General features: G+C 48.6%; 1 protein-coding gene across 2 annotated transcripts in view; it reads left to right on the forward strand.

The window, feature by feature from the left end:
- SUFU (SUFU negative regulator of hedgehog signaling) overlaps positions 1 to 12,657 on the forward strand; it is a 122,240-nt gene that overhangs the window by 86,036 nt on the left and 23,547 nt on the right. The window contains exons 7-8 of one of the 2 annotated variants that reach the window (XM_038578647.1): positions 3,759 to 3,915; positions 6,174 to 6,285. In XM_038578647.1, the coding sequence (XP_038434575.1) occupies positions 3,759 to 3,915; positions 6,174 to 6,285 (269 nt within the window). The remainder of the gene's footprint in view (positions 1 to 3,758; positions 3,916 to 6,173; positions 6,286 to 12,657) is intronic. The other variant, XM_038578648.1, reaches the window with a different exon arrangement.

Genomic DNA, 12,657 nt, shown 5'->3' on the forward strand with positions numbered 1-12,657 from the left:
TATTATGAATAAATGGAAATTTATAATATTGAGATTGGGATGATGCTACAGTAATATCTTGGCTAGACTCATAAAAAGAAATGAGGATCCATGCTTACTCTGACACCTTAAAATGTAAGAGCAGTTCTTGAGATAATTGGAACTACATCAAAGGGAACAAATAAACTAGAAACTGTTTGTACTGATAAAAAAAATAAATAAAGGGCAGCCCGGGTGGCTTAGCGGTTTAGCGCCGCCTTCAGCCCAGGGTGTGATCCTGGACACCTGAGATCGAGTCCCACGTTGGGCTCCCTGCATGGAGGCTGCTTCTCCCTCTGCCTGTGTCTCTGAATCTGTGTGTGTGTGTGTGTGTGTGTGTGTGTGTGTGTGTGTGTGTCTCATGAATAAATAAATAAAATCTGGGATCCCTGGGTGGTGCAGCAGTTTAGCGCCTGCCTTTGGCCCAGGGCACGATCCTGGAGACCCGGGATCGAATCCCACGTCAGGCTCCCGGTGCATGGAGCCTGCTTCTCCCTCTGCCTGTGTCTCTGCCTCTCTCTCTCTCTCTGTGACTATCATAAATAAATTTAAAAAAAAAATTAAAAAATAAAAAAAATTTTAATAAATAAATAAAATCTTTAAAGAATAAATCAATAAAAAATTAAAATAATAAATAAATAATAAATAAAAAGAGTGGGGGGGAAAGGATGAATTTTATTGTATGCAAGTCATACATCAATAAACCTGACTTAAAAAATAAGATCACCAGATTTTCACTATAGAAAATCAATATTGCTTGCCCAGGATTCATCCTCCCACTTCCATCTTCTTAAAAGAACACAAACTTTCTTTCAGGGAGCCACCTCCCTACCGCCAGCATCTGGTAACAGGGTAGGTGATACTGACCCCATGGCCCTGCTACAGTGGGAATTGTGATGAGTCTAGTGATCGCATGCCCCTTCTAGATACATTTTCAGCTTGGGCAATCAGATTCCAAGCTCCTCCCCTGGGGAGGCAGGCATTCCTGGATGTATAAAGGAAGTCTGTATACGTGCAGACCTGCAGTCGCCCACTCCCTGTGGCCCAGCTGTGCAGTGACATCTTTGGTTTCCCAGAAGAAACACTCTTTGCATGCAAGTTAATTTTGAAAACCACCTAGAGCATGACTTCCTTCCTAATGGGCTGCTCATGAAACAGGACAGCAAGACAACTAAGAATGTTCCTGGCATGTATACACTTCCTTCTACGCCCATCCCCCACTGTCCCCACCCCCCCCCACCGCCCCACCAGTCATAGCCCATTGCCATCCCTGAGCCTTTCATGTCTCTGTAAAAAGCTGGTAGTCTGTGGGCTGCCACCAGGAGCTCCATGTCTTGTAGGATGGTTGAGAGGTGGCAGGAGAGAGGTAGAAGGCAGATACACAACCAGCAGACCCTGTGGGTTCTTTACTGTAGAACTGTGAGTTCTTGGGCAGAAGCCCTGCTCATTCACAGATGACGCCCCTCTATTTTCCTAGTGCCTTTAACACTGAAGTTTTCAAATTGCTGCCAGGGTCCTCTGTTATCTCTAAAGTTGGTTTCCCTCTAGCTTCTGCTTATGCAAAAACCAGGAACCACGAAGGCTATGTGTCCCTATGTCCTTGTTCTGCAGCCACCCTGGGATCCAGCATGGGGCACTGTGGGCTGTTGTTTAGCCCCGGTCGTAAGTGCCAAGTACTAAGAAAGAACTTGGTCATTTGAACCAGAGAGTAAGCAGCCCATCCTTCTCTGCATGCCAAGAACAGTTCTCCATCCTAGTCTTCAGGCTCCACTGAGACAAGCCAGCAGGACCCAGAGCACCTCGTAGTCTTTAAAAGCAAGTGGTGGTGGGAGGGGGCTGGCTCAGTCAGTGGAGCATGTGACTCTTGATCTCGGGATCATAAGTTCAGGCCCCACGTTGGGCATAGAGTTTACTTAAAAATAAAAAATTAAAAAAACAAAACAAAAGCAAAAACAAGCAAGCTGGGGGACCTTGGTGAGAAAGTCCAACTTTCTTTCCTGGGCCCTGTGCACCAAGTGGGAACTCTTCTGTGCTCGTTTGTAGCTGTCTGGGGCTTGCTTGCAGGTGGTTCATTTTAGAGCTGGCTCCTGTCCCTTTTCTCCTTTGCTACTAGCCAGCTGTGTGTCTTTTTTACTTATAAAGTAAGTGGGCTGAACTAGTTGAGTCAAGAGGCGTCTTCAGCTCTTTGCTTAGGTGAGGGGCCCCAGGGCAGCCAGTAGAGAAGGTAAAGCTCAGACTCTACCCTGAGCAAAGCAGAGCCCACACACTCCTGCCTGGAGCACGGAACTGCTCCTGTACTTAGCCTCTCCCTGTTTGTGCTCAGAATCCCCAGCTTTGGGGAGCCTGGCTGGCTCAGCCAGTTACAGCATGTGACTCTTGATCTTGGAGTTTTAAGTTTGAGCCCCACATTGGGTGTAGAGATTATCTAAAAATAAAATATTGAAAGAAAGAAAGAAAGAAAGAAAGAAAGAAAGAAAGAAAGAAAGAAAGAAAGAAAGAAAGAAAGAAAGAAAAGAAAGAAAGGAAAGAAAGAAAGAAAGAAAGAAAGAAAGAAAGAAAGGAAAGAAAGAAAGAAAGAAAGAAAGAAAGAAAGAAAGAAAGAAAGAAAAGAAAGAAAGAAAGAAAGAAAAGAAAGAAAGAAAGAAAGAAAGAAAGAAAGAAAGAAAATCTCCACTTTCCCCGAGTTGCTTGTAGCACCAAGGAGGCATCAGGGCAGGGCGATCTGCTGACTGGTCTCAAGAAATAAGGACCTTACCTTGTGTTTCCACAGATAGGCTTCCTGGCTGAGCAGCAGGCCCATGTGATGCCTGTGGAGCCACCAGAGAGGGTCAGGCAGACAGAGAGGCGGATTCTTACTGAGGTGCTTTCACTTACGAGCTTTATTTGGCTCACGTGGCTATTTATAAGCAACGTTGCTAGAGCCTTCCAGACGGCCTTTAATCCAACGCCCAGCATCACAGAACTATGTTTTACCAGAAATCCCAGGGATGTTTGGGTACAACTCTTCCTTGAGGCCATTTGGAGAGTGTTGGGACTCCACAAGGCCAAGGCCTACACCAAAGGCAGGGCCTCTGATGGGGTCTGCAGATGGCCACTGCCCTCCAGGCCTCCATCTCAGTCTAAGAAATGGAAAAGATACTGCATCCTCTGCCAAACAAGTTAGTGAGGCAGCTAGGGGAAGTCCTGCCCCTCTGCTCCCTGGTGGCGCTTCCCTGGGTGACTGCACCCTCTGCTGTTAGAAGAGGGAAGTGCAGGCGTGAAGTTAGAGAAGTTGGGCCATGTCCTGGCCTCTCCAGCCTGTGGCAGGCTTCCACCCTGTCCTCTGTAGCAGTAGCTGCGGGGTTCTTCCTGAATGACCAGGGAGGAGAAGTCATTTCCTTTCCTTAGGGAAAGAGTTCCTGGCTCTGCCACATCAGCTGCAGGGGCCGACATGGGGTGGGCAGAATTAGGGCTCTGAAACAGGGGGGCAGGTGGTTTTACTGGGAGGTAGAGATAGAGGACAAGCTTTCCTTGGGATTTTCATGCTTCCTGGCTTCACCTGATCCCTTGTTCCCCTGGAGGAATCCAGTGGCTTGCCATCATGAGTTAGCAACCAGGGCAGAACAAGATCAGCCATCCTGCTCTTCCAGCATCTGTTCCGTGCTCAGCATCTACAAGAACTCAGTAAATACTGGAAAGGTGGTGGTAACCTTGGGCCACTGGTTCGCTGAAGGAACTCTGGCTGTTTGGTTCTTTCTAAGCAGGAGAGAGTTGACAAAGGCATCGAGACGGATGGCTCCAACCTGAGCGGGGTCAGTGCCAAGTGTGCCTGGGATGACCTGAGCCGACCTCCTGAGGACGACGAGGACAGCCGGAGCATCTGTATCGGCACACAGCCACGGAGGCTGTCTGGCAAAGGTAGCTGCTACCACCCAGCCTTCTTCCTCCCCTTTCCTCAGGCCCAGTTTTCAGGCTCTCTAGGATGAGGCTCCAGCATCAGTAGCCCATTCAATAGTTCCTTTCCTGGCAGGATTTAAACAGCAAGTGAAGTCTTCCAGCAGGGTGGCATGAAGAGAGCTTTATTGGCCCATTTCTCTTGTGTTTCCTGTGTGTATTTCAGATGCACTGCCAGTGGTGACCATTGTGTTTTAGATTTGCCCCCTTGCAATCTGAGGTTGCGGAGGTGAGTGGAAGCCACAGAACAGTTACAGGAAAAGGCCATAGTCCACCCAAATGCAAAAGAACAAGCATCGGCCACCCACAGAATTGAAACAAGGCCCAGCTCTGGCCTGAAAGCCATGCCAGACCCGAGAATCACTCTGGCCTCAGGCCCTCCCAGGCCTGAAATGAGAGAGGCCTGGGTGTGAGGCCAGCTCACAAACTTCCCTGCCTCACTGTCCTGCAAATACTGCACAGAGGGCCGTGTGCAGGACACCCCATGCCCACTGCTTTCTGAGTGGGTCCTTGGGGAAAAAGGATAGACTCTCCTGCTGGAAGCTCACCAAGGTGGTCTTGGCTATAGAAACAGCTGTGGTTCTTAGCTAAGGGCATTTCTACCTAACTCCAAAAGGAAAGCAGCCATTTATATATATGTATGTTTATCACTTGTTTTTCTACTTTTTTTGCCTAGTTCTTCCACCTTTTCTTACTGTTTCAAGAATAAGATACCATGGGATCCCTGGGTAACTTAGTGGTTTAGTGTCTGCTTTCGGCCCAGGGCATGATTCTGGAGTCCTGGGATCGAGTCGCACATCAGGCTCCCTGCATGGAGCCTGCTTCTCCCTCTGCCTGTGTCTCTGCTTCTCTCTCCTTCTGTGTCTCTCATGAAAAAATAAGTAAAATCTTAAAAAAAAAAAAAAAAAAGAATAAGATGCCTACAGTCATGAATAAAATACCTTCACATGTGATAGCACTTATGGAAGCTATTCTGTTTCTGTAAAGGATAACTTAAGCCCCTAGTGTAAATATCTGATCCCCTTTTGCCTTTCTGCTTGTTCTGATGATGTGCTAATAAGCCCATGGGAGGTTCTGAGAGAAAGCATATAGTTATTAAAATCATTAAGTTGGGGGCAGCCCGGGTGGCTCAGCGGTCTGGCGCCTCCTTCGGCCCAGGGCGTGATCCTGGAGTCCTGGAATCCAGTCCCACGTTGGGCTTCCTGCGTGGGGCCTGCTTCTCCCTCTGCCTGTGTCTCTGCCTCTCTCTCTCTCTCTCTCTCTGTCTCTCATGAATAAATAAATAAAATCTTTAAAAAAATAAAAAATAAAATCATTAAGTTGCTTTTGACAAAAGATTTAAGGAGGGATTCACAGTCTTGTCCAAAATTTCAATGGTTATTGGCTAATTTTTAAAAATTATAAAAGTAATTCATACCACTGTAATAAGTCAGACAGAAAAGTTAGTATTATTGCATCTGTAGTCTAAGCCCACCCTTTGAGCAACCAGCACTAGTTTGCTTTTCTGGATGTGTTTGCTGTTTGTATAGGTAAATCTTAGACCAGAATCTCTACAGGGGACCAGAATAGTGAACTTCACTCCAAAGATCAGCAGAGCACCTTGCAAAGAGTTAGTCCCACCAAGAGATTCCTCTCTTACCCTTGGCAGACCATGGACAGGCAGGGTTCCCTGCACCCAACATGGGGAGATGACCTCGGTATCCCACTGGCCAGCCCAAGGAGAAGGGTGGCAGGGCCAGATATCTGACCACCCAGAACCCAGAAACTATGTAAGAATTCATTCATGGCAAAGCCCTTGCGGCCCTTGGTAGCATCCATTGCAGTGGGCAGAATCCCTGAGTGGTCTTGGGCAGTGGCAAAGACCTTGTTGGTGACTGTCTGGAGCTATGTTACGGTGAACCTAGGCCTTGGCAGAGGAAGGGAAAGGACAGTGAAAAGCCCTATCATGGAAGGTGCCCTCCTGACGTCCAGAGGCCACCCCCTTATCTTCTACAAGAATGGCACTCTTCAGACCAGGAATTTCTCAAGAACACGGTTGCCTCATCTGCCCTGTGTCCTCACACTGCTCTCACTCAGCTCTCATGGCTGATGTCTAGAGTGGGTTCATGGCTTTCATAGGGCCTTTTCCTAGCATGTCTACAGAGCCAGGTTCCAAACGCAGGAATGTTGAGGGATGTTAGGAGCCCAAAGGGCCATCAGGCAACTAAGTGGTGTTGTTGCAGACACGGAGCAGATCCGGGAGACCCTGAGGAGAGGACTTGAGATCAACAGCAAACCTGTCCTTCCGCCAATCAACCCTCAGAGGCAGAATGGCTTCACCCACGACCGGGCCCCGTAAGTTCCCTGCACACAGAGGGGGTTAGTACAGGTTCCTGATAGCGGTGTCCCAGGGCTGGTGCTGGGTGGGGCGGGGACGGGGGGCACTTTTGTCCTGAAGTGTCTGTCCCTGGGGCTTGCACAAGAGATAGAACCATGCCCATAGTTCTTGTTAGATGGGCCCAGGGTCTCTGGGGCACACAGATCTGTGGGTCATAGGAAAGGGCCTCAAATGGGACCCAGCGGACCAGGAATATAAACATCAGTAAATATTTACATGGGCTGTGTGAGCAGACAGGAGGCCAAGTTGGGGCAAAATCCCAGCCTTGAGGGAGCCCATTGTGCTGAGCACAACTCCCCTCCTTATCTCAGCCTCGGCCAGAGTTGCCCTTCCTTCCTTCCTGGAGCCTGGTCTCCGGCTGATAGCTGCAGCCCCAGGGGCCTCCCTGTCTGGCCAGCCCCATAGTGGACGCCTGCTGCTGAGGCCCTTTTTCCTGCCTCCTTTCCATGGGGCCCAGAGAAGGGAAGGGAAGTCCTTTGCAGGCCTTGGCTGCCTGTCTAGGGGCCCCTATAGCCCTTTGGGAGATACTGTGGCCACCCCCAGAGGTCAAATCCTCTTCCTGCTGACCTCTCTTCCTCTGATAGGGGATAAATGGTAGGCAGGGCTGGAGCTGGGCATCCCCTTCTGCCCTTTGAATCAGGGAAGCTGTAGGGAATAACTGCTGGCAGGGGATGCCTGGGAGCTGGCAGCCCAGAGCAGAACCCTTGCCTGCCAGAGAGGAAGTCGCTATGCCCTGGGCTTAAAAGGAAGCACAGCACTCCTGCAAGACCAGGGTAATCTGTCCTTCTGAGAAGTCTTTATTACACACTTGATGTGTGGCAAGCTAAGGGCTCAGGGAGCCATCTGGAATATAGGCTCTTCCTTTGGGGGTACATGAACTGAAATTGGTGTGAGTCTGGCTGTAGATGCATTTTGTTGGAAATAGCTGTTTCTTTGAATTCCAGCTCCAGTTGCTCATCCATGATCCCCAAAAGTGGTAGCTATCTAATATTCTACAGAAAAAACAAGTCAGCCTGATCTGGAATAGTAAAGGAGGGCTTCTCAGAGGAAGAAGAACATGAGTTGGACCTTAAAGCTGCCCTAAAATTTTTAAGCAGGAAAGGAACTGACAGGGATGGAACAGGGGAGGCCTGGCTAGCTAAAGTCAAGGCTGTAACCTAGGAGCAGACTGTGGGGTAGGGGAGAGTTACTCTGGATGGCCAAGATGGCTTACCTGGAATTTGCCATCCAGAAGCCAAGCAAGTTGAGCTTTTTGGCAAGAGCCTGGTGAAGTCTCCACTGTTACCTCCGAGCAGCTTTCAACTCCAGCCAGTGGGTTTCTCTAGCCATCTGCTTTGAAGTAGCTGGCGTGAGGCACCATGATCTTCTCCTGGCAGTAGCAGATGGCCAGGCTGAGGCATGGGGCATCTGGAAGCTCTCCACCTATGAGTCTGGATCCTGTCCCAAGGCCATGCTCCTTCCCATGCCCTGAGCTTGGCTTCACCCTCTAGGCCCCATTGGCACTGGCGGGGAGGCTGGGAGGTACTTGACGGCTTAAACACTCAAGCACATTGCCTATGACTTGTAGACAAGTCTCAGTTCAGATGGCCCTGTCACCTCTGGAAAGTCCAGGTTTATGGGCAGAAGGGCAGGGGCTCCTGCAGAGATAACACCCCACTTGCCATTTTTGTATATATAGAACAGACTCTAGGTCTCACCCCCTATCCTGGGCATATGTTCAGCTGCTGCACTTTCAGACATTGTAGGGTGCACAAGGCTCAGGGTTCCTGGATGCATACATACAGCCCAGACTCAGCCCACCTCTGATTGGGCAAAGGACATTGGATCTGGTCCAACAGCTATCTGTAGACACAAGGAAAGAGCTACAGCCTCTACCTTTGGCCTGAATTGACTGAGCTACAAATAGATGGATGGAAGTAGATCAGGGGTGCCAGACCTTTGGGGTCATCTTCCCTCCCTGCAGTTCAGGTAACCAGTCAGGTCTCCAAAGTGCTGGAATCTGCAGTCCGGAGGGAATCAGAATGTCTCTTTTGAGGCTCTCAGCGCTAGTTACCAATTTGTTAGCAGTTGGTTAAGAAATGGTTCCTTCTGCTTTGCCAAGATCCTTTTCCAACACACCCCTCAAGTGTTTCAAGGCTCTAGCTCACTGTTATCTCATGATCGATGATGATGGACTCAGTTTAGATCAGCAAGCATGATTATAATATCTATGCTGCCCACTCTGGGACCTGACCCCATTTCAGATAAACCACATAGATTGCGACTGAGAAAGCCGACCCAAAATGTGCTGGCGCTAGTGTTTGCTCCCCTCCCTGTGGGGGAGCAACCAGCACAGGCCTTATTGTGTGTGCATGTCTGATTTTCCTTTAGTCAGGCTTTCTAGATTGAGGCGCTCTGGTTCCACGTGGGTCTGGGAAAGGTCTGAGGAAGCTATGGTTCAGAAGGGCTGATGGATCCTGGGTATTAGCAGCTGGGCTCTGGCCTACTCGTGGGGCGCAGAGGGGGGTCAAGCACTTGCTCTTTTCACATCCCACTAGCAACTCACACTTACACAGTGATGACCATGTGCCAAGTAATGTTCCAAAAGCTTTACAACACATGACCTTCATTCATTCTCACAGGCACTCTGTGAAGTACTCTAATAATCCCCCTTTTACAGATGAGGAGACCCAGAAACAGAGAGGCCAGTCAGCAACTTGTACAAGGTTAGAAAAGGGTGGTACTTTGGACTCTCTTCCCTAGTGTGTCCTTTCTTACCCCATTCTCAGGGATCCCATGAGAGATACACAAGGCTGTGTCTCTGAGGTAATAGTGGCCCTCATTGGTGGACCTCATCTGTCTAGTTGGAGCAGAAATAGGAACCTTTCACATGACATTGAAGACAAGACTCAGCCCCATGTTAGAAGCTTACTGTGCATATTTGACTATAGGGAGGACATGTGGTCAGCTTTGGTGCTTCCAAATCCCGGAGATAACAAGCTGTATCATAATTGGCTCATTTATATCAGAATTACTTTTTGACACAAAGCCTTGTTTTCCTTATGTTCAGAAACAAAACCAAGCCTATCTCTGTCCCCTCTACCACCTCAGTGCTAGGGGATTTCTTTCTTTCTTTCTTGAGGCCTTACTTCCTGCTTCCCAGAAAGGCAGGCCCCTCTGGGTAACCTGCTCCTCTCCCACTTGCCCTCACCAGCCTCCTCCCACCGCCTCCACCGCCTTCCCAGAAGGAGAGTCCTTGGCCCTTTTTGGGGCTTCTTTCAGGGTTTCACAACCCTTGCATTCCAACCGTGAAATTTGTATCTGGCTTTTCCCAAGATGATCAGTTGAGAAAAGCCTCTTTCGGCTTGCTGGCGCCGCCCTTCCCACTGCCGGCCTGGGTGAGTTTGGGAAGCATGGGAAGCAACTCCCTTCTTGCCACTGAAGACAGCCTGGCTTAAGGCTGTGTCTGCCAATGTTTGTAGGGACTTGAGGGGGAGAAAAGGCTCTGGGCATCTTCTCTGTCTGAGGTGGCCTGGACTGTTCTGCAGAGTTTGGACTTGGCTCCCCAGCCTCTCCACAGGGACTCAGAGGATGTGTGTGGTCAGGTGCATTGGGGTGGGGAGCTTTCATTTCCATAAACTTTTGTCCTGATGCTGGGAACCTACAGCAGTGTTCCAGGGTCCTTTTCCCTCTGCCAGGGTCTCATTGCCTGAGGTTGGAGGACCTGTACAAAGCTCTCTGGGTCACATATCCTCCCAGAGAGGGGCAGTGCTCCTGTGTGTGTATATATTTGTTGGCAGGGGAAGGTCCCTGACTGTGAGAAAAGCACTTTGTAGTTGAGGCACCTTTAAAAAGCAAACTAACTATAATTTCTGAGCCAAGTTTCTCAGTCTTCTGGAATCACGCCAGCAACTTTTAAGGCCTCTTTTTTTCTTTTTTTTTTCTTTCTTTCTTTTTTTTTTTTTTTTTTTTTTTTTTTCCTTTTTGCTTTTTTGCCTTTTTGCCTTAATTTCCTGAAGAATTAAGGTTTTGTATATGAATTCTCTGGTTGTGACTTCCTCTGCTGCACAAGTCTCCCAACACACACATAGGCATGCACATATATTTCTCTCCACTTTTAGAGTGTCTCTCCTCCCATCTGTTTGCCTTTTGGATGAGGTGACTTTGCTGTCTCTGCTCTCATCTTGAATACCTTATAACCTGGCCAGGGAATCATCCTTTAGAGAAACTTATGTTTTGTTTTACTCACCCTATGAGGCCCATGACAAATCATTAGAAGAAGAAAATATCTAGTCTATATCTAGTGAATTGGATGAAGTTAGGTGAGTTTCCATCTGAGAAAACAGCTGGGCCGCTGACACTCCCAGCTCACACACAGGGCAGTCTGGGTGACCCTGCCCAAAGTGCCTATCACATCAGTGCAGCAGCCAGCCCAGAGCCCGCACGTCACATTGGCTTCTTTCACCACTCCCACACTAGGGAAGTACGTTGTTTTTGCTGGAGAGAAAACCCAGAAAGAAACAGCCCTGCTCTCAGCCCCAGCCAGGTCCTGCAGGGCCAATGGGAGGAAGGGCTCAGGCCTCTGTGATTCACACGTGTCCTGCTGAGTGCCTGCCTTTGTGTGCCTTTCTCAGAGATGCATATTTGAGAGGGCAAGACAAGGGGCTTCATGGCAAATGTGGCACAGGTAAATTTCTGTTTGAACTCCTTTCTCTGCTCCACTTCCCCAGAGAGTTGGAGCCGTGGCCACTGTTTACACCGTAGCCTTGGAGTTCATGGCCAGCATGTTGAATCCTCAGTCCACAGCGCATCCCCCTTCTTCAAAGTTGCACAATCAGGAGTATTTTTATCACCCATCTTTGATCCTCAGTGTCACCCAACACTTCACCAGTGAGTCACTTCTCCAGGGAAGGGAAAAGGAAGGCTCAAAGGTGAGAGCTGGAGAGAGGAAATGACTCAATGTCTCAGAAAACGGAAAGTCAAGCGTTCTGGTGAGAGTGAGCTCGCTCAGGAAAGCAGGCATCCTTATCTCCCACCAAAGTCAGAGGGCTGGGCAGGGGGCAGAGGTTTCTGGTGCCAAGAGGAGTTAATGGTTGATTAAAGAATCCTCTAATCATCATGCCAGTTTCGCTCCCTCTCTCTTCTTAAGTCACACCCTGCCCCACCGTTCCATCATCACATCCCGTCCTTGGGGTGCTCACAATAAAAATAACATACTTTATCATTTGGTTATTGGTGTACCAGGTAATACAACCTTGTATTTAGTAGTTGTCATGGAGGTGAGCTGGTGCCTTTACCCCCATCCCATGCCTATACCCTGTCCTAGTCCTGCCTCAAAGGGGACCTTCAAGTGATTCTTTCTCTGGAAAGTTCAGAGCTTTTGTCAGCAATCTGAAAGCAAAAGAAATAATCTCCCAGCCTAGAGGCAGAAGCCAGAGGTTGGGCTGGCTTAGTAGGCCAAACCCACTTCACGGTTGAATAGTTACCAACCCCGATGCCCTGGTTCCCACTCCCAGGCATCCCCAAGGAGAAGGCCCCAAGTTGTGTGGCCAGTGCAGATGTCACCACTATCCCAGGACTGGGACTCTGGCTAAATGGAGGCTCAGTTGTTCAGCTCCTCTCCTTTCCACACCTGCTGCCATTGATAAAACATGACCAATAAATGATACCCTTAGGCTTAAATGGGCAAATTAAGACTTTTCTATCTGAAGAGACCTGGATGGAGAGGAAACGTGGATGCAGCTCCATCAGTCCATAAAGTGTGGGTAGGGTGAATAGGGGCATATGCTATGAACTATACAGTACTAGAAAATCAGGACTCTATCCTGACAGTGGAAGGAGAGAGTGTTTTAGAATATGTGAAAAGTCACCGTATGCAGTGGGAAGCATAAATATAGAATGTGTTATATAGACAGGTGGTAAAGAAGAAATAAATGCTAGAATTTAGATCAATTCCTGAATTACCTAGGTGAGCATCTAAGCCATCCTGTAAACTACCCCTCGTCATTCCCACTACAGGAAGAACCTTGGGCTGGACAGTGTCTAGTGACTGAGCATGCAGTCTTGATTGGGCATTGCCACATGCCGGGTCCTGTGTTGTGAGCTGCTGTTGTCCCCATTTTACAAATTAGAACACAGAGGGTTCTTACCTAGGGTCGGTAAGCTAGAATAAGTGTCAGAGCCAAGATTTGAACCTTAGATTGTTTAATCCAGTCCTCACCACCACTGGGTACTGCCTGTAAAAGAGGATAAATGTGGAGTGGCTTCCTGCCAATTCAAGGAAAAAGTAACTGGAAAGTAGGCCTTGGCAGTTTATATATACCACTGTATAGAGTAAAGCTGGTGTTTTA

The sequence above is a fragment of the Canis lupus genome, chromosome 28, assembly GCF_011100685.1.
Source record: "Canis lupus familiaris isolate Mischka breed German Shepherd chromosome 28, alternate assembly UU_Cfam_GSD_1.0, whole genome shotgun sequence".
Lineage (NCBI taxonomy): Eukaryota > Metazoa > Chordata > Mammalia > Carnivora > Canidae > Canis > Canis lupus.